This window comes from Camelus bactrianus, chromosome 14, assembly GCF_048773025.1.
Source record: "Camelus bactrianus isolate YW-2024 breed Bactrian camel chromosome 14, ASM4877302v1, whole genome shotgun sequence".
NCBI lineage: Eukaryota > Metazoa > Chordata > Mammalia > Artiodactyla > Camelidae > Camelus > Camelus bactrianus.
Window position 1 is genome coordinate 37,003,139 of NC_133552.1, and position 27,672 is coordinate 37,030,810.

General features: G+C 35.0%; 1 protein-coding gene across 9 annotated transcripts in view; it reads right to left on the reverse strand.

Annotated features, from left to right (window-relative positions):
* Window positions 1–27,672, reverse strand: part of PCDH9 (protocadherin 9) — an 859,400-nt gene that overhangs the window by 193,991 nt on the left and 637,737 nt on the right. For 2 of the 9 annotated variants that reach the window (XM_074378306.1, XM_074378305.1), the window contains exon 5: window positions 118–6,578. The exons of the other annotated variants lie outside the window; for them this stretch is intronic. In XM_074378306.1, coding sequence (XP_074234407.1) covers window positions 6,505–6,578 — 74 coding nt within the window. In that variant the 3' untranslated portion in view covers window positions 118–6,504. Of the gene's footprint in view, window positions 1–117; window positions 6,579–27,672 lie in introns of those variants that run through there. 9 annotated transcript variants of the gene reach the window in all.

Here is a 27,672-nt window from a genome sequence, read left to right on the forward strand (position 1 = left end):
GGTCCATATAACATTATTTTTTCTTAACTCTCATAACTATGAAAATAGTGTAATAATTCAATGTAACTTTATTTTCCTCAGTGCAATTCAACAAATAAAACACACATTAACTTTATAAAGCAAGAGTCTATGGAACACATATGGTATCTAATGGGTACATTTGGCAAAAATATTAAGACAAAGACACATATACAGTAACTCAGGATGGTTTAATGATGACTAGTCCTTCAAGCAAAGATAAAAGAATTACTGAATAATGTTAATTCTGTCAATAATAATCCTAAAATAAGATGTGATTTTTTTTGTCGTTATTGTACAGTATTCTGTAAAGGTAAAAAAAAATCAAAATGGTATTCCAAGCCTTTGATATTTGTACTCTAATATTTATTAATTAAACTTAAAAATATTTTAACATATGTGCCAAATGAGCAAAGTTCAGGAGGAAAAAAAAACATGTTTATGAAGGTAGAATAATAAGACATTATAGCAAGGCTTATTTTTCCATATACTATTTGTGAGTAATTCTGTATTTTGATGAATGGAACCAGTGATTATTTTGAGACTATCCAATACCTTATCTTTAGCCATTTGGCCACACACCTAAAGGTGACAAGATGTCACCCTCCTAAAACTACCTGTCTTCAATACATACACGCATACACACACACTCTGAGTGTGTATTTGTCCTATTCAAGACGTAGTCAAATTTATCCTCCTCACCAAAGCCTTTAGCAACCTCCTCCTTAGTCAAGGATTTCTCTTCTCTTAAACTCTTAATGCACCTGCAGTAAGCTGCCTATGGTTTGGAATTAATTTAAATTCCATTTACTATCACAGGAGTTTGCAAACTACTGCTAGCAAACCAATTCCAACCATGCCCATTTGCCTGGTATTGCCTATGGCTGTTTTTATCCTGCAAAGGATGCACAGAAGCCTGATGTGGTCAGCAAAGTCTGAAACATCTGCCATGTAGGTCTCTATGAGAAAAGGCTTCTAATCCTTGGCAAACTGTGTCTGATACAGAATAGAATCCAAAAAATATAATTTAACTATATTTCCAGCATCCCTTAATTTAAGTAAGTTTATTTTTCCAATTAAAATGCAATATAGTGGAGACTGAAAATAATTTTAAAAGCTTATATTTTGGAAATGACCTCAAAGTACCTCACACTGTTCAGGGGATATATTGACACTTGATACCTAATTGATTTATCAACCATTGTAGAGCAATAAATCCAATTATGATATAAACACATTTCTTCTAAGCATGACTTGATCCCTTTATCTAGTGAGATCATCAGAATGCTACATATCTGGGCTGCAAAACTGCAGGATTAAAGAAAGCCTTGAGGACCTTTGACAATAATTACGCTTTCAGCTTTTCTAATACAACAGGCATCCTTAGAAGTCTATGTAATTAAAAAAATATATATATCAAGAACAACATCCAATGTATTCTTCAAAGCTCCTCTTGAGAGCTCATGTGAAATCCCTCCCAGAATTCAACATGAAAGAAAAGTATGTGTTTCCTGATAAACTGCTGAGCCTCCCTTTTCCAGACAGTCACAGCCACCGAATCCCTGGCCTTTCTCTTTTTCTTGTGCTCCACACTTTTAATATATAATTCTTGGATTTTTTTCCCTTTTAATAATTTTATATATTTTTTTAAATTTCTGTATAATAAAATCATTTGGAAGTAGGCATGATGAAAAATGATGAATGAATATATGCAAAAGTAAATGAATGAGCGAATGAATCAGTATGTTCCACATTATGGCATCCATTATTCCCAACAAGATAAATTGGCATGTTCTTTCCAATCTTATTTGCCTGTATCTTCAAAGAAAGTTACAATAGGGCAATAGTTTAAAGAGTGTCAACAGTGAAATTATTAAATATTAATTAAATATTATGGAAATATACCTTTATAGGTGCAAGACTGGGGCTTTGAGCAAGAATTAGAAGGGTGCACTTCAAACTTATGCTGTTAGAATCAAACTTACATTGGGGAGGATTCAAACTTACGTTAGTTAATCCATTTACTAGTGGGTAGAAGACAGTTATCCCAAAGCAGATATTTGCTCTGTGAGAAGACACCTGAGGGTTGTAAGTTATACAAGTTTGGGAGAAATATGAATTTACTTTGAATGTTTTCCAGTTCTGGGAGAGAGTGATAAAATTTTTGACTTCTCATACTCCAAAATCCTTGGTCCCCAGTGCTGTTGGGGGGGGGGGGCAGGGAAAGACAAGGAAATTCAAGGGGAGGTCAATCAATTTTTAGAAGGAATTTGAAAACTTTTAGGGTAGGAGGGACCAAAATCCTAATCCATGATTTGAAACCATAAGCAAATTGCTTTATTGAAACACAGTGGTTCCAATAAAGGACCAAGGGCACGCAAGGCAAGAAGGTCCTGAAATTAACTGCTTTAAATAAAGGAAATCCGGTCTGGTGACCCACACATGACAGAAAGTTTTCTCAGGGTTCACGGGGGATGGACTGCTTCAGGGTACAGCTTGTGTTTGAGGCTGGGAACCTCTGAGGACTCAGGTATCTAGGAATGAAGCTCTGCTTTGGGGAAGATGACCACACACGTGAGATCTGTGAAGGCTGGGTTATTTTTCCTATCAGTGTTTTGCTATCCTCTTAGGGTTCTGTTAGGATAAAATAACTTAATATAATAAATCCCTGAAAAAAACCTCAGATACCTAATACATCCTAAATGAGAGACTGCTTATTATTATAGCCCATCAACATGTTTGGCCATATTTACGCAGGTGGATTCACCATTAATTGGATTATGTACATAACTGGTGATAGAAAAATGGCAAGAGCTTTGTGATGATCAAAATGACCATCAACAGAAGAATCAGAAGCACACTTTGTATAATCTCAGGCTTGTTCCTAATTAGCAGTATGTCCGTGGGTACACCACGTATAGGTTTTGCGTCTCAATTTCCATATCTGAAAATTTTTTAAAAAGTGAGTTCGTCTAGAGAGTCTCTGAGGTCCTTTTGACCCTGAGATTTTATTAGTCTATGAATCCTCTTAAATGTGCAGGTATCATATCCTGAGTCCTTCATTATGAGAGAAACAGGCAGAGCACAAGCCAGTTCCCTTCTGTACAGAAGGTTATGATTCTGATAGAACTAAAGAGCCTTTTAAATCCACATTTGCACAACACAATAACATTATCGATTATATACACTCTGTTAAGTATTTTTCTGATTTTGCAGGGCAGGGCCGCCTTATACCACTGGAAAATCTTGTGCAGATTCAGGATGACCAGCATTTGCAGACTCTGAGCTTCTCTTTTTGAGTGATCGGTGGAAGTCCTATTAAAACAGAATCTACACGTTCACATTTTACTGACAAGGGATTAGATTCAATAAAACTTTGTTGACTGACACATATTTCCTATGACTCAGATTGTCCTTTGCTGCCAAACCAGAATTCCAAATAGGTTCACGACCAAAAAATCAGACAGCCATGTCCTCTCCTGACTGTCAGTGATGATGAGAGGGAGCATTGTACCTCGGAACAGGCAGTGCGCTTCTGGTCCTTTGTGCCTTTAGCCTTCTCCTTACGTCCTTTCCTTATCCTCAATATGATTATGTGTTTTTAGCACTTTCTCCTCTAACTTCTTAAGCTGATAAGTACTAGATAATCAACTGTCAGTGACAACACGCTTCCTTGAATTTGCATTAAATGTGTATATAAAGATTTTTTCTCTCTCTCGTGGAATTTGGAATTTACAATTGTCCTGAAATTCCTTAGGTCTTCTTTCCTGTTAATAGAAGAAATCAGTCATCTTAACACGAACTAAATGCATTTAATTTTTTTCACAGCACTCTGCAGGAGTTAATATCTGGTCAGAAATGACCAGGTGTTATGCCCTGCTGCCCTTTCCTTGTCATCATCCCTCAGATCACCTTGTAGGTCTAAAGCCACATAAAAACCCATGGTGCAAAGCAGCCTCCCTGGGCCCAGTCAAGCTTACTTTAATGCTTGTTGCCTTTAGAATTGATCTATCAGGTATCTGATTATTTAGCTGATCTTTTCCAATGGCAGAATCCTCAAACCCTGTGCATTTGTAGGATGAATTCTTAACTCTGGACTTTTTAGGGCTAGTAAAATCCACAACAGAACCACGTAAGTATCTTATGTCTTCATTCATACCCAGTTTTAAAAGGGCATGTTTCCATGACATAAAGAAGCCCTTGTCTTCCAGAACAGAGGAGGATGAAATGCTTGGTGATTAATGACACTATCTAAATACTGGCACAAGCCGGTGAGCCCTTGCAAAGGAGGCGTGTTTGACTGCATTCTGCCCAACACAACAGCTCATTAAGCAATATTTTCCCCATTAATGTTTAGTATTAAACCCTGAATGAAAGACTAAATATCATATGAAAAGACAAATTGAAAACAGCATGGTAGGGTTGGGGCTAAGCAGCCAAAAGCCTCCCTTTCATTTGGAAGACAGCTTGCATACCTATTCCAAAGATTAATGAGCAATCAGTTCTAAATTAAACCAAAACCTGCATTTAAAGCTTTTTTTCCCCCTCTGTTGAAAGCACGGCTATGAGTTACACTAACTGAGATAAAATACAGTGTTAGCCTTTCCATGTGTTGTGTAATGTGGCTAAAAACATGAAAGATTGTTTCTGAAACATTTCCTTTCCATTTTTTCATCATTTATTTTCCTGCACAATTTGAGAGGAAATGGGCCATGATCAGGTCGGTAGTTTCTGCCACATGATGTAGCATCCGGCTCTCTGTCAGTCACTCAAAAAACAGTCACCCCTTTGAAGATGGAATCATAAAACTGCTTTTACGAACATCACAGATCCTATCACTGGCGGCTAACACAGAATTTCAATTTTGTAAAAACTGTCCAAAGAAACTACCTTGTAGTATGAGCACTGATATTGTTATCGTGAGCGGGAACACTGTGGAGTCTGCTAGACCACTGAGGCCTCAGGACACCGATAACACCAGTGGTGTGTGTTCCAGTGAGACATTTTCAAATACAGAGAGGTGTGGCTTAACCCACAATGTTCCTGAATCCTGAAAAGGCAAAACTGGTCCAAGAGTTCATTGGTGGGGCTTGATTTAGAAAAATCTGATATAGGAAACCACACACAAATTCATTATTTAGGGATTCTTAATTCCAGGTCTCTAACCTTCAAAAATCTGGGAAAGAACTTGCATCAATATGTCTACACATGCATATATTTTAAATATATTATTCTGTGTGTGTATGTGCACATATACACATTTTCCCAGGATAGATTCCATAGTTTTGCATTCATTTCTGAAAGATAAATTTGATGTTAAATTTTGAAGAATTGTTGCATAAGGTAGTGTTTCTATACTTTGGCTATACTTTAAAAATTATGTAAGTTTCACTAGGTCCCATTTGTTTATTCTCGCTTTTATTTCTTCTAGGAGAAAATTTTTGAGATGTATGTCAGATAATGTTTTGACTATGTTTTCCTCTAGGAGGTTTATTGTATCTTGTCTTATATTTAAGTCTTTGATCCATTTTGAGTTGATTTTTGTGTATGGTGTAAGGGAGTGTTCTAGCTTCATTGCTTTACATGCTGCTGTCCAGTTTTCCCGACACCATTTGCTGAAGAGACTGTCTTGATTCCATTGTATATTCTTGCCTCCTTTGTCGAAGATGAGTTGACCCAAAGTTTGTGGGTTCATTTCTGGGCTCTCTATTCTGTTCCATTGGTCTATATGTCTGTTTTTGTACCAATACCATGCTGTCTTGATGACTGTAGCTTTGTATTATTGTCTGAAGTCTGGGAGAGTTATTCCTCCAGCCTCTTTCTTTCTCTTCAGTAATGCTTTGGCAATTCTAGGTCTTTGATGGTTCCATATAAATTTTATTATGATTTGTTCTAATTCTGTGAAATATATCCTGGGTAATTTGATAGGGATTGCATTAAATCTAGATTGCCTTGGGCAGTGTGACCATTTTAACAATATTGATTCTTCCAATCCAAAGCATGGGATATCTTTCCATTTTTTAAAGTCTTCTTTAATTTTCTTCATCACTGGTTTATAGTTTTCTGTGTATAATTCTTTCACCTCCTTGGTTAGATTTATTCCCAGATATTTTATTACTGTGGGTGCTATTTTAAAGGGGATTGTTTCTTTACTTTCTTTTTCTGTTGATTCATTGTTAGTGTAAAGAAATGCAACTGATTTTTGAACGTTAATTTTGTAACCTACTACCTTGTTGAATTCTTCAATCAGCTCTAGTAGTTTTTGTGTGGACCTTTTAGGGTTTTCTATATATAGTAACATGTTGTTGGCATATAGTGACACTTTTACCTCTTCTTTTCCAATTTGGATCCCTTTTATTTCTCTCTCTTGTCTGATTGCTGTGGCTAGGACTTCTAGGACTATGTTGAATAGCAGTGGTGATAGTGGGCATCCTTGTCTTGTCCCAGATTTTAGTGGGAAGCTTTTGAGTTTTTCACCACTGAGTACTATGCTGGCTGTAGGTTTGTCATATATAGCTTCTGCACAGCAAAGGAAACCAGAAGTAAAACAAGAAGACAACCTACGGAATGGAAGAACATTTTTGCAAATGAAACCGACAAAGGCTTGATCACCAGAATATATAAGCAGCTCATATGACTCAATATGAAAAAAATAAACAACTCAATCAAAAAATGTTCAGAAGACCTAAACTAGCAATTCTCCAAGGCAGACATACAAATGATCAAAAGGCACATGAAAAAATGCTCAATATCACTAATTATCAGAGAAATGCAAATCAAAACTACAATGAGGGATCACCTCACACCAGTCAGAATGGCCGTCATTCAAAAATCCACAAATGACAAATGCTGGAGAGGCTGTGGAGAAAGGGGAACCCTCCTTCACTGCTGGTGGGAATGCAGTTTGGTGCAGCCACTATGGAAAAAGTGTGGAGATTCCTCAAAAGACTAGGAATAGAATTACCATATGACCCAGGAATCCCACTCCTGGGCTTATATCCAGAAGGAACTCTACTTCAGGATGACACCTGCACCTCAATGTTCATAGCAGCACTATTTACAATAGCCAAAACATGGAAACTGCCTAAATGTCTATCAACAGGTGACTGGATAAAGAACATGTGGTATATTCATTCAATGGAATATTACTCAGCCATAAAAACTGACAACATAACACCATTTGCAGCAACATGGATGCTCCTGGAGAATCTCATTCTAAGTGAAGTAAGCCAGAAAGAGAAAGAAAAATACCATATGAGATTGCTCATATGTGGAATCTAAAAAACAAAAACAAAAACAAACAAACAAACAAAAAAAACAAAGCATAAATACAGGACAGAAATAGACTCATAGACATAGAATACAGACTTGTGGTTGCCAGGGTTGTGGAGGGTGGGAAGGGATAGACGGGATTTCAAAATTGTAGAATAGATAAACAAGATTATACTGTATAGTACAGGGAAATATACACAAAATCTTATGGTAGCTCACAGAGAAAAAAGTGTGACAATGAGTGTGTATATGTCCATGTATAACTGAAAAATTGTGCTGAACATTAGAATTTGACACAACATTGTAAAATGATTATAAATCAATAAAAAATGTTTTAAAAATTATGTAAGGAGGTTTTAAAAATACTGATATCAGAAACCTTTCTGAAGTTTGAGTCAGAACAGCAAGAAACAGGATCAAGTCATGAATTCTTTTTAAATGCCTCAAATTTTGAGATAATACATGGAAGGTAACCACAATAAGTGACACAGACAGCACATGCTATTGACATGAATAATGGGAATCTGGTGAAACTCAAGTGGCCAGAGATCACCTGAAAGAGGTTTGATTATGACATCAAAGTGAAGACTGGATAGCTTTCAGAATGCAGGAAATAGAAGCAGTAACTTCAAAACTGATTCAGAAGGGCAATTACACAATTATTTTAGAAACATAGCCATCATATAAGTATAAGCTAAGTATATGGGTATGAGGTCAAATGGTGACCCTAAAGAGAGATATTTACGTCCTAATCCCTGAAACTGTGAATGTGAGCTCATTTGGAAAAAAAAAAGTCTTTGCAAAATAAATAAGGATCTAGAGAAGAGATCATCCTGGATTTTTGGGGTGGGTCCCGTTTCCAGTGAGAAATATCCTTAAGGAAGGGCATGGAGAGACAGAAAGAAAGAAGAGGAGAAGCCAGTGTGATGATGAAGGCCAAGACTTGAGCAGCGCGGCCACGCTGAGGAACATGTGGCCTCACAGGAAATGGGTGGCACAAGGAACGGATCTCCCCTCAAACCTCTAGATGAGATGCAGCCCATCCTGCATCTTGATTTTGAACTTCTGGCCTCCAGAAGTAGGACAGAGGAAGTTTCTGATTTCTAAAGCCACCAAGCTCATAATAATTTGTCGCAGCAGCTACTAGACACTGATAAAATATCTTATTGTTATTTAGCTATTAGTAGAAAGCATAATAATCACCACAGTTTAGTTCCCCAAACTGAAATCACAGTCTTGGAAGAGAGTTTTACTATGTTTCTCTTACTAACTGGGTATTTGTTCAAAATGACTTTAAAGGCAAGGGTAGTTTTAGGTGAAGTCAGCATGTTTAAAAGTTCTCATTCTCTTATTTGCTTTCCTGGCAACTTTGCTTTTCCGTGAAATGCCCCAATCTCCACCCACCCCTCCTTCTCCACTGCCATCACTGCCATGACTTACAATTCATACCACTTGCTAAGTACTAGGATATAATATAAGAACATTCATTTCATCCTCAGAGCAACCTTCTAACATATGCAGTATTATTCAGACTATTTTACAGATGAAGAATGGAAAAACAGAGCTTGGGTATTTACCTAAGGGTAAAAATAAACTGCGGCACAGTGATGCTGTTACAGATAATGACAACTCACACGTTCAAGTAAGGTATAATGTATGTCTTCTAAGAGCATAGTTCCTTCCCCTAGCTATGTTTCAAATGACCTTAACTTACAGACAGCACTATATGCACTGTAACTCAGCAGAAGAATGCACATACAGACTGCTCTACAGGAGTGTGGTGAGGGGTGAAAAGGATATGTTTTATTATTATTATTACCATGAACACTGAGAAGATAATTTGCTTAAATGATAGCATCTGTAGAATACTCTCAGGACATGGGTTTTTTCCATGCATTATAGGAAAAAATAATTCCTTATGGTTTTTAGCAATTTCAACTATGAAAGATACTTTAAAAGAAAATAATTTACTAATAGAACAATCGGAAAATTTTACATTTTAATCCAGTCTATACCAATGAAACCTGAAACCTCCATTGACATGCAGATAGTTGAGGTCAGTATAGCCCATTATGAAGTTATGGAAAATAATGGTTAATGTGCTTCATCACTCAGATCTCAGGTGCAGAAGTGAGGGGTAAAAATTAAATAGTGGGAAGGGCTTTAGTGAGTGCATGTTGTTTTTGCCAGGACGAGCTTTCAGAGTCTTTTATCACAATCTAATTATAGAAATTATTCTATTAAAATCAAAATAAATTGAAGAAATAAAATGTTTTGAAAGTATTTTATTATATATGATAAATCTCACAGTTTTATAATCATACAAAATGGTTACTAATTTCCTTTGAAATATGAGCTCCATTTGTATTAGAAGTATCAGATTTTTTTTTCTTATTTCTCTTATTTGGTGTCTAAATTTACTCTGCCAGGGAAGATCGGTCTTGAACTTTTATAAATAATTCCAGAACAAGTAATCAGTATCCTTAAATTTCAAGACCTGTTAAGAATTCTCTTCTTTCCAGCTAAAAGGAAGCACTAATGATAACATTATAATTTGGACTTGCACAATGACCTGGAGAAATCTGGAAATGCAGAGCCATTAGAAGGATAACTCAAAGGAAGAGGAACAGACAGGAGAATTTGGGGATGTTAACATCCCTCCAAATGTGCTGAGAAATGCAAAAGGACTAAAATGGTTACATGAGCTTTCTAGCAAAGCAAACACAAGCCAACATGTTGCTGTTTGTAATGAGAAACATTACAACATTAGGGAAATAAAAACGTAGAGAATATTCATTCTTAAAATAGAGAATACTATTCTTAAACCAAAATATGGAGCTACCTCAAGTATCTTGAAAAAACTGCCGTATTTTGCTCCTGTTTTAATAGAGCTGGCAACTTTTGAAGGAAATCTGTTAAAAATCTGGAGTGAGTTTGTGTGCACCCAAGTGTGTCATGCATACTTGGGGTCTCAGGAGAACAATCTCAGAATTTCACAAGTCAGTGTCACTATTAACTTGCAGCTCTAACCTCAGCTGTGGGCTCCTTAGTACTGCTCGGACCTGCTGCCCTTTCTCTCTCATTCCCTTTCTACACAGTGGCATTTACACCTTCCTGCTCTCTTTCACCCATCTTCCCCACCAAACCTCCCCTCTTCCTCCCTCCACCTCTAAAAGGCCATGTCAATTTTTGGAAACAGACATCAGTAGGCAATTCCCCAATTTGCCACCCCTTTACAATCCTCCCTAATTCTTCACTCTTAATCTTTTCTGTTTTCCCATCTTTAAAATGAACAGCAGCCAGTATCCAGTGACATCCTGGTCCCTCCAGCTGTGTTCTGCATCCAATTTCCTCATCCCCTCCCTAGACCTAAGCACTATCAGTTATGATGCCTTTATTCACTCTTCAACATTTCCTTCTTTTTCTGGCACACTTCCATCAGCATTTACATATGTCCAAAACTTTTCCATCACTAGAAAAAAGCAAAAAAAAAAAAAAAAAAAAAAAAAGGAAAGAAAATCTTTCTCTTTTATCCACTCACTCAATCTTGCTGCTTTAAGCCAAATTCCTTCAAAGTTTTTTCGAACATGTTTGTCTACATTAAATGTCTCTGACTCTTTACCATCCATTTACGATTCAAGCTTTGTAATCTGGCTTCTGCCCACAACACACATTCAGCTGCATCTCAGACATCTCCATTTGTGTTCCCCAAAGGCTTATCCTTTTCTCCCTCAAACTTGCCAGCTTTCACCTTGCTGCCAAAGCTAGGACCATGCATGTCATCCTTGACTTCACCATTTCCTTCAACCCACACTATTTAATCCTTAAATGTCAGCTCCTAAATATTTAATTTAATCCTTAGATGTCAGCTCCTAAATAGTGTTTAAACCCTTCCATTTATTTGCATTGCCACTGCACAACCCTTCTCTTTCAAAGCTTTTATTTGCACTACTTAATTGGGAATCAATTGGCCGATTCTGCCAGTAGAAGGGGCTATAGCAACACTGTCTTCTGTATAGTTTTAGGACTGAGCACCAAGCTTAGACATAATTGGTGCTTCATAAAAATAAATAATAGCTGTAAGTGTGAGGCCACCTATCCATTTCTATCAAGAAGAGGAGAAAGCTTCCACTCACCAGATCCTCCCCATTTCAAGTGCTTCAGAGAAGGAGAAATGCTATTTGTTTTAATTATAAACTGAACAAGCACAGAGAAAGAACACCTGAGGTTTGAGTTACAAACGCTGTGTAAAGTGACTGTGATCCTGTGGTGCTAATAAAAGATAAAAATAAGAGTACTGTGCCTTGTACAAATATTTTGATTAACATTTTGTCGGAATGAAGATTCCCCAAAAGAGGAAAGTCTGTACAGCTCAAAGTTCAGAAATTTTGCTGAGCTGAAATGCCTGAAAATTATGACAGTTTTAAATTCCACATATTTAACTCACGCAGTGTTTTGAAAACTTGGTCCTTCTCCCTCCTTCATCCCCCTACTCCCGGTGTACAGCTATACAGTTCCTTCTAGAACACCAATATTTGTTAAATTGTCAGAATTTTTATTTTTATTTTATGAGAAAGAGATTCTCACTGCATTGGGAGTGAACATACAAGAAGCTTCAGATACCCTGGTTTTTCTCTGAATGTCTTAAACCTAATATCTGAAACAAATAACTGAAACATAATAAAGTCAAATTTCACATAAATGGAAGTTCAAAACAGACTTACCACATCCCCAGCAAAAAGTATGTCCAAGCAACCTAAATCAGAAATGTTAGGATTACTTTTGTTTTTAATAAAATCTCTGTGAATAAGAGAATCTGTCTTTTGAATTGCTTATAAATGATAAATTTATAGGGTTATCTTTGGTTCAAATAAAACTGCATGAACAGACAGTGATCATGTCACTGAATTCAGAGGACTGCCCAAGGGCTGGAAATAGCCATTCTGTGCTTGGTTGAGCTAAACAGGGAGCAGGTAGGATGTGCAGCAGCAGTGGGATTTGAATATGAATATTCTTGGGATTTCCTCATTCCTGGGCCAGCTTCGTTTGGGGACACTAAAACTAGCTAGCATTAATCCTCTACAAAAACTTTCAGAAAACCTTATCAGTCTTACAGGGCACTCCTTGGGGAAAATAGCCAGTTACAGGAAATTTATATTTTTACTTTTGTCCATCTTTCCACGTTGTACTAACCACTCCCAAATTATTGTAAGTGTCAAGGTGAAATATGGCCACCTCATTTTATTCAAACTCTCAAACAATGAAGAATTCCAGACCAGTAAATGTTGTCATGTCATTTTTTTTTTAAACTAAAAGATAGGATGCTTCCTTTGAGTCATCACTTTGTATGTCAGATATAAATCTTCCTTACTACTTTGACCTACAGATCTCTCTTTCTGCATTTATCTCTGTCCCTCTCTTCTAATTTATAGAAAACAGAAGATAATATTCAGGTGCTTATGTGGATGTAGTTCTGATACTTCAGAGTGGGAAACTGAGTCTTCTGGACGTTCTATTTTCATAGGCTGGATAACACCCTTTGTACTAATGAGGTTCCACATGGTGGAAACTACTGAAGGAAAGCTGTTTGCCTTTGTCCACCTTTAGTAATATATTGACAAAATGGTCCCAAAAGTGTAAGGAAGTTGAAGATAAAAGAAACTATGAAAGGATGGGTCATATACGAGTGATAAATTATCAGAGACATTAATTATGCACACACTGATCGAGTGTCCAAAGACATTCCCCGTTATCCCTAAATAAACACTACAAGGAATCAAATTATGGTCGTTCTGTTGGAGAGTTATTATACCATAGTCTCTAAAGCAAAAGGGGTGAATATGTTACATCAGGAAAAAAAAGTTTAAATTATACAAACACGAATAATATATTGTTGACGGGTGATAATTCTGAAGGAGTAGCTTTTTTATTTTATTTTTTTTTTTCCTTTCTACAATTTCATCGTCTCGCAGTTAACTAGAATCAGAAAAATTAAAACAGAAATGGCAGAGGAAGACAAAGTCTGGTCTCTTTGGATCTGACTTTATAATTTCTGAAAGATCCACCCCAGCTTTGTTATCTTGGGCAATGAAAACTCTCAGCGGTTCCCTTCACCGGGGAGCCTTCCATTTCCGACTTGGCATTCCTCCTAGGCCAGGCAAGGTCAGTCAATTGTTCTCTCTTCAGATGCCAGCCCCACAGAAGCAAAGCACTCTACTGAGGAACCTCCTAGTGATAGTGCAATCGTACAAGCAGAAACAAAAGTACTGGCATCCTGCTAGAATGTGTTTTCCCAAGCAACTGAAGTGTAATTTTCAGCTGTACAATATCAGCTCCTAAACGACACATAAAATGTGAGTACCTAGTCGAAAGGAAACCATCTTTCTTCATTCTAAGCCAGTCATACCTTTTGTATTATCGTGTAAAGTATCATTTATTTAAGTCAGACTAACTTATCCATAGACAGGAGAAACCCATTTAGAAAAGTGTTATGTTAGTACAGCAGTAGCCAGCAAAATTCTCCTAAAAGGGTAAAGGAAGAAAATTCTCCTGAAAGGCAGGAAGAGGACATAACAACATTCTTCTTTCTCCATTTAAACAGTAAAACTGTGCTGATTTACACAGTTTATAAGAGCTGTGAAACTCGTACTGAGAAGAAACACTTTTTCTTATATTTGTTATAACAGGTGCATCATTCTGCTACTCACTTGGGTGTCTGTAAGGTAAAATTTAAAAAAAAATGACCCCCCATTACTGAGTTAATTTTCAAAGCAGTGGCAAATTTATCCAGAAAACCACTATTGAACTTGAGTGGTACCCTTCATATTTTTCTCTAACAGTCTTATGGGGACTGATTGCTTCCACAGTTAAATAGAGTATCTCCTTTAATCTCCTTTAACTGCTGTTGACCTATCTCTGCCATTGCTTCCCAAGTATATAATAAATCAAGTGCATTTTATATGAAAAATGAAGTAATTACTCAGTGAATCTAATGGCTAATTGCACATAGAGGCCTTTGGGAGATCTGGGACAAATCAGTGTCAGATTTCAAAAGGCAGAAAGGAAGTTGAAGTTAATAACTCTCAAATACTGACAGGGTGAAAAGGACTTGAAATGCACCACTTCTTCAGACACAAACTGATTCCCCACTTAAGGGAATTGGAAAATTCTAGCTATACACCCAGTCTTTACACCAATAATAGTACTAACAGCTGAGAAAATAGAACCTATTGCATGAAAGCGAACTATTTTGGGAGAAAAGTAACTGCCTTTTATTACTATTTGTGTGAAGTTTTTGAAACCAAAAAAAAAAAAAAAAAAGGTTTGTATCTCCTTTTCTTTTTGTTTGCACATCAGTAGAGTCATAGTTGTTCCAAAAACTAATAACTACACTGTTTGTTAAGATGTAATGAAGTCTGATTGTCTAAAGAATATTGTATAAAATGATTTTGGAACTGAATATTATGCAGTCTCTTTATTATAAGAAGTTTGTTTCACAGGGTTTTTTTTTTTTTTCAGTTTGCAGAAGTATCTGATAAAACAAACTGAATTGTTCTGTCTTTCTTCTTATATCTCTTTTTATAGAGCAGAGTAGATATCTGTGACATAAAACACAATATATACCACAATTACAGAACAAAGTTATAAAGCATAAAAAGCTCTTCATACAGATCAATATCACATCACAAGATAGCATTGCATACCAGAAAGAAATTATATCACCATACTTGCAGGGGCTGGAGGGGGCATTACTTGTTTCAGGGGGAAAAATTCTCATTTTCCAGGAACTTAATGACCCACAACTTTTATGATAAGAGTTAGTCATAAATACACACACAACACATTCATGTAATACACCATAAACACACACGCATATCTCCCTGCAGATCTTGTTATGTTATATCGATATTTCCTATTGTCAATCACCATATATGGAGTTTAACAGGCAATAACTTCTCTGCTTACAATTTCAAACTTAAGCGCAGGTTTTAATTTTAATTTCTTTTTAAGCTGCTTCTACTTCCTTCCTATATGGGTTTTGAAGGTCTTTGGTCTATGGAAAGAAATTATTAATACTGTCAGAGCATGGGAAGATGTGTGTTTGTGACAAGGATTCCCAGTGGCCAACCTTTCAGACTTCATTATTTTTGGACAGCGTGTGGCTTGTCTCCTGAAACTATCTCAAATGAGATGAAAATTTAACACTTACTTAGTACATTTTATTTCTCTGTTACTATAGGGTTTGAAGGTTAGATATTTATTCATTGATGTAGATTATTTACCTAGTCCTATCTCTATGTTTTGTATTCTTATCTCTGTACCATCTCATAAGTGTCTATGTGGTATCTCTCTCTTTTTTTTTAAGTAAACTGTGATATTAACAAGAAAAAATTCTCACAATTTTTATCAATCTGGTATCACAATACACGCTAAATAAATGTTATTTAGAAACTAAGACAATCCTCATTATTCTTTAGTTAAGCCTATTTCCATGTGTCTGCTGACCCAATGAAAACATAAAAATACAGTTACTATTACCAACAGGGTTTTCCCTCTCTTTTCAGCAGCAAATAAGTTGATTGTGAGGAAACGAGATACTTTATCCTTTGCTGGTGTTGGCTGCACTATCATCTTCAGGACTCACTCTGGGAAGAACAGTGCCTTCTAAAATACTTTGCCAATCTCTCCCTCTTTTGAAGAGTTTGTACACCTTTCTGTGAAACTCCCTGACTTCTCCCACGTACTTTCTCCTGTTTTCTCAGGCCAGAACCATGATGCTAGATGTTGAAAAGCATCTGTTTTTTTTGTTTGTTTGTTTGGGGCTTGTTTTTTGTTTTTGGTTTTTGTTTTTTTTTTAATCCTTTATTGTTTTCCCCACAGGCTTATTATCAGGATCTTATTGGAGTGCCTTAAAAAAAAGGACTTTAAAAATAACTTAAGTGATTAAAAATTGTTGAGGGTAAAACAAAAACTCTATTTTTGTTTTAAATCTTTTTTTTTTTTTTTTGTCTTTGCTTCCCTTTGTCTGCTGCCTTTGATCCCTTTTGTCCCTTGCTTCCTTGGTAATATTGGTTCTATCAGACTCAGGTGGTGATAAGAACTCTGGTCTAAATAACAAAAGACAAATGAGAACTTGCTGATAATAGATAGCTCCACTTTTGCATTTATTTTAAGACTGGGAGGATGCTGCATTTTATTCCTATCAAGTACAAGAAAGCAGCAGTCTTTATCCCCATTTAATCTCAATGGATTGCTGGGATGTACTCATTAAAAGTTATATATGGAAAACTGATTAAAAATCATTGTTTTCAATCTGGCAGTTGAAAGCACTGTTACCAACAACAAGACAATGTTAAATTAAAAGGATAGTATATTATGACTGTCTCAAGAAGCAATCTTCTTGTTATGGTATGAATCTTTTTTATTCAGTTGAGATTCTTTACTATCAAGAATCTGGACTAAAGGAAGAAAAGCTTCATCTAAATTTTAACAGCTCTTCTAAGGAGCATCGATTGTGTCCTGAGATGTGTTTGTGGTGACTGTCCTTTCCCTAAATCTCTAAAAAGCAAGACAGCTCCTGGACAAGCAGGAGGAGCGATTTTTGAATGTGAGGCTTTAAATAATATTCATTTTAAAATACTGTTTATACATCCTAGGGAATGAAGTATTAACACAACTGTGTTCATTGAATTTTAAGTGAAATTTCCGTCATGTAATTATTCATGAAAGATGACAACAAAAAAGGAGATTAGGCTAAGGCTCACCTTCACCTAAATTCTCTAAGTTACAGTGTCCTCCCCTGCAAAATGAGGGGAATGTCTATACATCCCCAACCACTCTGTTTCTTCCATCCTAAGATACGTTATTTATGTTTACTTCATAAACTGGAAATCCTTAAATCGAATCTCTATGCTTAAACATGTCCTATAAGTCAGTCAGCATAGAAGTTGTCCAAAGAGCAACTGGAAAAGATTTACAAATTGACCAGTGAGTTTTAATATTCAAGACACTGAAATGAGTTGTAATTGGAAAAGCAAATTTAAATGTTTTTTTCCAAATTCTTAGCAATTGATTGCAATATTACTTTCTGTTTCAAATATATAAATAATTTTGATTTTATTTTCTAATTGCTCAATTCCATATCAGAATACCCATTCTCCTTGATTTTTACCTTTCTTTCTACCTGTTATGAGTGCTTGGCTATGATGGCATTTTTGGCAGAGTAATATACTATTTCAAACTAAGCGACAATGTGAGAACTAATTACAGTTTTAAAAAAAAGAAGGTTTAACCAAAGATAAGATGTAGTGGCTTAATGATGGACATAACTCAAAGCATCCTGAAGTAGTTAAAAGGTTAGCCCATGGTCTTAGCAACACATCTTTGTGTAGGCAGAGGAAGCTTCTTGTGCACTTAAATTCCCAAGCACTCTGGAGGTCCTGTGCTGCTGGGATTCAGGGCTTCTGGGCCGATGTTATTTCTGGCAGAGAAGGATAAAACCAGGGCCTTCACTTGAAGTGATGGTGAAGGGGCACCAGCTGTTCCCAGATAATTGTGGATGAGTTCCAGACTACTCATCTGTTCCTTTTTGGAATTCTAACTCGTTTTCTGCTTTCTCAGAATGAATCACTGAACCCTTTTCTAACTCTCATGGTTTATATATATTAATTAAATATTGAGGAATGTCAAACTAATTAGAAAGTGCAAAACTATTTGGATATTCATCACAAATTACCAATCAAATTCCCTTTGCCTTTAAGTATAATAATTACTTGGAGAAAATAATTGTTGAAGAAATCATTGTTCCTTGGAACCTAAGGTTATTTTTTAGCGAGATCCTAGGTATTAGTCAATTGATTTGTAGGTAGTCATCTTAGTGGTTAAAGTCAACAGAATAGATAGGATGTGAAAGTTGCCTGAAACACATTGTTCAAAGGAAAAAAAAAAAAGATTTGCCATCAACACAGTGAGCTTATATAATTCCCATATAGAACTCTAAGCTCTAAGTTCTATATCAAGATCCAGGTAGTTAAGTAGCTAAAAAGAAATGAAAAGTGCAGAAATGAAAAAGGAAATAATAAAAAGCTTACAAACTAGGAGAAATGTTGTAATTACAATAACACTCAAAATACTGAATCCATAGATTACATTTATAAAAAAAATCATTTAGTAATTCTGGTTTTCATTTGCAAATAGGCAAAATTTTATCTACTGAAAAGAAAGTGTAACCATATTTTTTTCACTTTTGCTGAGTAAATACCATTTTTATCAATATTCTATAAAGATAGTTAAGAAATTGAAAAAAAAAGAACACAGTTATTGAAAAAAAAAAGTGCTTCTAAAAAATTAGTTTTACTGTCCCTATTGAGTTAAATATAAAAACGCTGGGACCATAACAATCTGTTTAGAAGTATTTAAATATTTAATGACATAAGTCTTATATGCTTCTATTAGAAGCAAAATGAAAGACAAACTGTTATTTCAAAAACATGAAATCAATTTTAAGAAAACAAATGCATCTTTATAAAGCCAAGTAAATTTTATCATATTGAAGTTATAGCAAACAAAGAAGACTTTTCTTGAAAATTCTTCTAAACTTTATCTCATGTTTTTCCTATGTGTGGCAAGGAACAATATTTTAAAATTAAGAATTACTTAAAATTTAAGCATATATCTTTAAGTTTTCTGCAAATTTAACAAACAATATATTTCTAACATCTCCTTTACTTTAACAATATTATATCCCAGTAATCTTATAAGCACTGATGAAAACATCTGACTTTAAGCATTTTTCTCCTCATGTCACTGAGTTTAAGTAGATTAAGTAAATAGACTAAACATCATTACTTAGTTAGGTCAAGATGCACTTATTTAACCACCGTATTATTTTAATTTGTTTATGTTGTTTGCTTTAAGAGGCATAGCTCTGACGTGTATTTTGCATGGCTATCCAACAACTTTATTAATTGACTGTATAATCTAACAACATGTTTTGATTAAAATGCAATAAAATATAAAGGCACAGAAAGAATACAAAAAAAGAAAACTGATTTTATTTAACCAAATCCAGCTTTGGCGTTAATGACTGACTTCTGGAGCTCTGTGTGGGCAGCATATTGATGGAGGGTGGAAATCCGGTCCGATTAGACAATTTGAAAATATAACTGAAAATAACACTATGACATGCTCATTATGATAGCGTATACACTTAGTTTGGATTCAATAATTTTCCTTACTCTTGCCTTTAGAAGTGCTGTTATCATTAGTGCATATTGATGTTTCAACTTCAAAGACTGAACCAGATGAATTCAAAATTGAAAATGCAATGAGTCCCAATTCTATGATATCATTTTGATACAACCAGATAATGTACAAGAGTCAGGGAAATTTTTGGAGAAAAGCCAAGAGAATCTGAAACTGCTAGTTTATAAAGATGAATCTTTTTTTTTTTAAAGGATGTCTTAGTTAAATTTTTATTGTATATTTCTTTTCCTTTCTCTCAAATACTCATTTTCTTTTTAGAAAGACCTTAGTTGCATGCATTCCTCTGAGAGTTATACTAACTGGTGACTCGTTACTCAGTGGAACTGTCTAACAAATACAGTGGACATCAAAGCTGACAGTCTTGTCTTTTTGGTACCCTTATGAATGTTGGCAGCATAATCTGTTGTTAGAGATTCTGAAATTCCTAACAAATTCAAAAATAGCTCTTGTCAAACTGTGACCAAAGCTATAGTTATTAAGACCTAGCAGGAATATTTTATTATAAAACAGTGACTTACCTTTTTCTATCAATTTATTATATAAAAATACACCAGGCCCCAAAAGCATAAAGTGGCTCTGTAATAAAGGAGAGCTGTTGAGTTCTTCGATCCAAACCTTTTTTTTTTTTTTTTATGTATATATGTGGCATGAATGGAAACCAAACTGGTAACCCACTAAATGTTTTGGCATTCTGATCAATAAAGAGATGGTAACAGAACAGTATTTAAAGAATACTTCTCAGAACATGAAATATTGGAAAACTGGAATACAGACACTTCCTCATGTAGTCATGGCAGGAATAATCTGTATATTAGTCACAGTAAAAAATGTTAGCAAGATGGAAACATTTCCCAGTGTGTCTGGTTTCCCTAACCACTAGGCTCTGACTTTATACATAGAATAAGCTGTTCCTTTTCAACTAACATGTAATTAAAAAAATAATAATAACCGTGAATATTTTTCCCACCCCTTTAAGTCTAAAATAGCATCCTATAACCACAAGCATCCTTGCTGAAACCCTCAGAGAAGCATGCGGTTAGGCTTGCTGTACATAATAGCACTTTTCTGTCCAGTCCTCCACTACGTGGCCCAGATGTGCCGAGAGCAATAGGCAGCATAATCCAAATACAATACTTTATACTATTTTGTTCATAACACATTTTAATTTATGATATGTCAGAATGTATTTCAAACTTGACTGATTCAGAATGTAACAGGTGAAAAGCTACCCCTGACTATATAGAAAGAAGGTATATAGTTGAGAGTGGATCCTAGACTCACATCTCAGAAAACTCTCTTCTCTTAATTTCATCTAATTAAAATAACACTCAGGAAGGACTCTGATGGACACTTCTTGAGTAACACACCATCAGTTTTTCCAGAGCCATACAATGCCATCATTGGCAGCTCCCACCACCACAGATCTGGACTAGCAGTATGAGGGAACAGTTCCCCCAAGTCTATGATGCTAGCTACCAGAAGAAAGAATGTTTCAAAGAATAAACTAAAAATGTCCACCATAATATATTTTTGAAAAGAACTCTAGCTATATTTGTAATAATATCATTGAAATGAAGTAATCAGTTCTCAAAAGGTGTCTTAATGACCATGCACACACACATACAGATATATCTATATGTCCTTTAGAAAACAATCTGTCAAGTATTATCTCTCTTGATTATCCTCATTATCCCACAGAGTTGTAGGAAATACTTATTTTTGCTTTATAAAATATAAGCTCTTTGAGTTTATTAGGTGACTTATTTGAGGTTACACACCTTAGGAGACAAGGCAGCTGAAGCTCAAACTAAGCTCTTCTGATTCCTCACTCAGGGACCTTTCCTTTATACCATGTTGGGATGGAAGTAAAGACACTAATAAATAAGTTCATTTGTGTCTTTTATTTTAGATGCCACATATGAGTGATATTATATGGTATTTTTCTTTCTCTTTCTGGCTTACTTCACTTAGAATGATGATCTCCAGGTCCATCCACATTGCTGCAAATGGAATTATTTCATTCTTTTATATAGCTGAGTAGTATTCCATTGTATAAATATACCACATCTTCTTTATCCAGTCATCTGTCAATGGACATTTAGGTTGTTTCCATGTTTTGGCTATTGTAAATAGTGCTGCTATGAATATTGAGGTGCATGTATCTTTTCAAATTAGAGTTTCTTCCCAACATATGCCCAAAAGACACAAATGAACTTATTTTCAAAACATAAACAGACTCACAAGTATAGAAAACAAACTTACAGTTATCAGTGAGGAAGGGGGGTGGGAAGGGATAAACTGGGAGTATGAGATTTCCAGATACCAACTACTATGAATAAAGTATATAAACAATAAAGGCTACTGTATAGCACAGGCAACTATATTCAATATCTTGTTGTAATCTATCATGAAAAAAATATGGGAAGGAATATATGTATGTGTATGTATGACTGAAACTTTATGCTATACACCAGAAATTGACATAACATTGTAAACTGACTATACTTCAACTAAAAAAAGAAAAACCCAATAAATAAACATAAATAATAATTAATAAATAAAAACCAGGAATTACTTTCATCCTTTAGCACAATTTCTTTCAATATAAGAAAAACACATAAATTTGGTTTGGGGCAAAACTGTGTTGTGCTCTTATTTTATGACAGGCTCTGTCGTCAAGATGCTTCCCAGATGTCATCACACTCGGTCCTCATCTGTCTGTGAGGAAAAGGTAAGACTCACAAAGGAAGCCACACATTCTTATCAAAGTGGCTTCTGCTGCTGAATACAAATGAAGAAAGCATTGGTATTTTGCTATCTTTTAGACAACAAAAAAAAATCATAATGGATAATTTGAGAGCATTAGAAAAATGTTAGTGAACTGTGCAAAAGAGTTTTAAGTAAATAGCTATTAACTCCTAAAAAGTGGATATATGCAAATTGTTATTTTGAAGATGAAATACATTAAGTAAACACTGATTCTGAGTTATAGGACCATGCTTTTCTATCACAGAAAATGTGCAAAAATAGTCAATTAAGTTAAAATCAGTGGGTCTTTAAAAGCAGATATAAAACTAGATAAACAGACAAGTTAAAACATAAAGCATGTTACAGAATGGCATTCAACTGGTGAGTTTCCTATAACTAAGCCAATACATTTTAGAAGCTAAAAGCTCTTACAAATCTCTTTAAAGTATTTTGAGGGTATAACATGGAATTATTAAAATTGAAATTTTAAATGAATTAGCTTATTTATTTCTCAACACTATTTTTCTGAAGAATAGACCTCAATTTTAGAAGGTACAGAGATAATACAGCTTCAATTATTTGCCTAGAGGAGGACCACTAGCTGCATGCACAAGTGGTCATGAGTGCTCTGCAGATAAGCATCCTGGAAACTTCAGGGCTCATTCATTCATCAGCCCAGGATGCACTGTGCTCAGTGAGTGCTGAGTGCTGGCCCCACGTGTGGTAGGCACACGGTCTGCAGTACATTGAACCTCAAACCTATCCATATTGTCCAATTTATCTAATTAGTACATAGTTTCTACAATTAGCATATCTATTTTGATATACATAATAGGTAAGACAGATAGGGTCAATTGGCATTTTTACATAGTGCACAAGGCATACTGAGAAGATGACATTTGAACAGAAAACCTCAAATAAATGAAGGAGTTTGAAGGTACCTGCTGGAAGGGCATTGTAGGCAGAATTTGCTTTGCATGTTTGAAGAATAAAAGGAGGCCAGGAATGCTGGCACAGAGAAGAATAAGGAAGATGTATGGGGAGAGGAGGTCAAGGAGGGAGCCAGGGGCCAGATCATGTAGATCCTTGTAGACCACTGATAAGGCTTTAGTATTTACTCTGTAAAGATTAACCCAGAAGTCATTCAAACAGTTATTCTAATTAAAAGAAATCTTTTACCCAGGGCACATTTGGTCACAGAATATCTTAGTCACTGAATAGGAAGTCCTCTTGGCTTTGGGTATTCAGTGACCAAAGTGAGACAAACATTTTTGTTAAGGGTTCATTTCAAAAGCTATCTAGTAAAATTTTCACTGTACACTAAAAGGACCCTCCAATTTACTTATGGTGAATTGTTCCTATGCAAAAATGAATGCGCTTTTCCTTGGATCATTATATGCTCTTTGACAAGACCTGTAGAAAACCAAACATGCAATGCAGGGATATAAGAGGGTAAAAGAGTTTTTTTCTCTACACTTCTTATTAGCATTACCTTGGTAGTCTAGTTCCATGACAAGGATACTTTCAAAAAATCTTTCATGTTAATAATATTCAGACAATACAAGTGTTTCACTTATATTTGCATTAATTGGTGCTTAGGACTCTTGCTTTCTGCATATTATTCATAAAGACAGAGTGAAAGGTCATGGGATGACAATTAAAACATGTTTATAACAAGCAATTAGAAGTGTTGCGGGGACATCTACTAAAAGCATATAGCACTGGAAGGTAATGATTTAATGCTTTTTAATACTTACCTATGTAAAAATGTTCTACAAACATTGTCTACAGCTAGAAAATTCAGAGGAATTGTGTTTGGAGGGTTTTTTTTGTTTGTTTTTGTTTTTTTTTTTTACCAAATTAGATACCTGATATTTTAATGTTCACATCTCATGGGGTATGTGGGTTCTCCCAGAGAAATAGAACTAATATGATATGTGCATGCGTGTGTGTGTGTGTGTGTGTGTGGATATATAATTATGTATGCAATATATGTATAAATATATTCAATATATATATACAGAGAGAGACAGAGATTGATTTAGTGTAAGGAATTAGCTCACACATCTGGGGAAGCTCTCAAATGCAAAATATGCAGATAGGCTGGCAGGCTGGGGACCCATGGAAGAGTTATAGCTGGAGTTCAAGGCAGTCTGTTGGCAGAATTCTGTCTTCACTGGGGAAAGTCAGTCTTTTTAATAAAGGCCTTCAGGTGATTAGATGAGGCCCACCACATTATTGAGGACAATCTGTTTTACTCAAAGCCCACTAATTTAAATGCTAATCTCATCTAAAAATACCTTTATAGTAGCATCTAAAATAATATTTGATCAAATATTTGGCTACTGTGAGCTTGCTAAGTTGTTACATAAAATTAACCATCACATGTGGAATGACATTCATTATAAGTTTGGAATGGAGAGTGTTTCTCTTTAAGGAGTATGAGAGGTTTATCTCAGCGAAATACTTGGCAAAGATTATTCTTCAGTGAGAAGTGTGATTTTCAACAGTGTCTCATGATTCTAAAGGAATTAAATAAAACTGAAGTTAAACTTTAAATTAAGTAATGCATATAATTTATTATATATATGAGACATTGAAATATTTTTGTGTCTAAATATGTTCTTAGTAAGATTAAGAAAAAAAAAAATCCTTCTTCCTTTTCATCCAGACTTCTCAGAAGAATAGTTTATACCCATTGCCTACATTTCTTTAACATCACTCAACACCTTACTGCAGTCTGCTGGAGCCACATTCACTGAAGTCACCATTGACCTGTTAACGGGCATTTTTCAGTCCTGTGAATTCTACAACCCTCTTCTTCACACTCAACATTACCTTCTTAAAGTCCATGATCTTCATTTCCTCCATGAGCTCTTTATTTTCCATCATCCCAGTATTTTGCAGATTCTCTTCACCCTCTACTCAATTCCAAGGTCAGTGTCATTCACTTGGAATGATTTGAAATTTCAATTACTTTGATAAAATTTACTTCTCATCTCCTGAAAACCTCCAGATATCTTTCAGGGTAATATCCAAGCTCTTTGTATGGTGTCCTCAGCCCCCTACCACAGAGACTCAGCTTCACCTCTCCTCTGCTTTGCATGGCACATTGAATGTCATATTACGTCCCTGTGCAAGCTGGATTATTGCCTTCTGTTCTGTCTCTCTACTTGCTTCACATTCCATAACCATGAGCCTGACATCCCATCTTATTAGTAAGACTTTATTCACTTAGGGACTCTTCCCAAGAAATACTCTTAAGTGTATTATGCTTCTTCTTCACTCCTTATTGAATGAAATAAAGAAATAACAATTCTGGAAATTAATCCCTTGTCAGTAACATCTTTTGCAAATATCTTCTCCCAGTCCACAGGTTGCCTTTTTGTATTGTTTATGGTTTCCTTTACTGTGCAAAAGCTTTTATGCTTAATTAGGTCTCATTTGTGTATTTCTGTTTTTATTTCCATTACTCTAGGAGATGGGTCCAAAAAAATATTGCTGGGATTTACATCAAAGAGTGTTCTGCCTATGTTTTCCTCTATCTAGTTTTACAGTATCCAGTTTCACATTTAGGTCATTAATCCATTTTGAATTTACTTTTGTATTTGGTGTTAGAGAATGTCCTAATTTCATTCTTTTACATGAAGCTGTCCAGTTTTCCCAGTACCACTTACTGAAGAGACTGCATTATCTCCATTGTATATTTTTGCCTCCTTTGTCACAGATTAATTGGGTGTAAGTGTGCTGGTTTATTTCTGTGCATTCTCTCCTTCTCCATTATTCTATGTGTCTGTTTTTGTGCTAGCACCATACTGTTTCAATTGCTGTAGCTTTGTGGTACAGTCTGAAGTCAGGGAGTGAGTTAGGGATTAATTTCCAAAATATACAAACAGCTCATACAGCTTAATACATAAAAAAAAAAAACAACAGTCAACAAATGGGCAGAAGATCTAAATGGACATTGCTCCAAAGAAGACATACAGATGGCCAATAGGCACATGAAAAGATGCTCAATATTGCTAATTATTACAGAAATACAAATCAAAACTACAATGAGGTATCACTTCACAGCAGTCAGAATAGTCATCACTGAGCAAGTCCACAAATAATAAATGTGAGAAAGAATGTGGAGAAAGGGAACTGTCCCACACTGCTGGTGGGAATGTAGTTTGGTGTAGCCATTTATGGAAAACAGTATGGAGATTCCTTAAAAAACTGAAATAAGCTTACCCTATGATCCAGCAATTTCACTTCTGGGTGTATATCTGGATAAAACTATAATTCTGAAAGACATATGCACCCCAATATTCATAGCAGTGCTATTTACAATAGTTAAGACATGGAAGCAACTTTAGTGTCCACTGACAGATAAATGGATAAATAAGATGTGAGATATATATATATATATATTTTATATATATAATGGAATACTACTCAGGCATAAAAAAGAATGAAATAATACCATTTGCAGCAACATGGATGGACCTAGAGATTATGATGTTAAGTGAAGTAAGTCAGATAGAGAAAAAAAAATCATATGATATCACTTATATGTGGAATTCATTATACTTTAATTTTAAAAATTTACTAAAAATTAAAAATGACACAAATGAACTTATTTACAAAACAGATATAGTCTCACAGACATAGAAAACAAACTTAGGTTACCAAAGAGGAAAGGGTCGATAAATCACAAGTTTGGGATTAAAATATACACATTACTACAGATAAAATAGATAAATAACAAGGACCTACTATATAGCACAGGAAACTATATTCAATATCTAGTAATAACTTTTAATAGAAAAGAATCTGAAAAAGAATATTTATATGTATAACTGAATCACTTTGCTGTACACCTGAAACTAACACAACATTGTAAATTAACTAAAGTTCAATTTTTAAAAGTTATTAAAAATAAATAAAGAAAAATTTTTAAAAATTAAAAATTCTGCCATGACTCAATGATGAAACTGCCTTTTTTGGTATTATATAAAAATCCAGATGATGTATTTGGCATTGAAATAAGCATTATTTCAAAACACAGATGCATAAAGAAAGAAGTTCTTTAAATATAAAAATTTATAATCTACATATGAGAGTCTAGTAATAAAAAGATCCATTGCTTTGAGATTTTTATACACAAGGACATCATTATATTAGAATTGATCCATTCATTTATAAGTATAAAATAATTGGACTGATTTTTAAAATAATGGATACAACTTATTTTATGTAAATGATAAAAGTATTTTAAGAATCTATGTGTAATACAATATTAAATAATACTGGATTAAATGTAACATGGTTTCCTAAATAGCTGAAGTTAGGTGACAAGAATCTCAGGTGTGATTGGACATTTAAAAT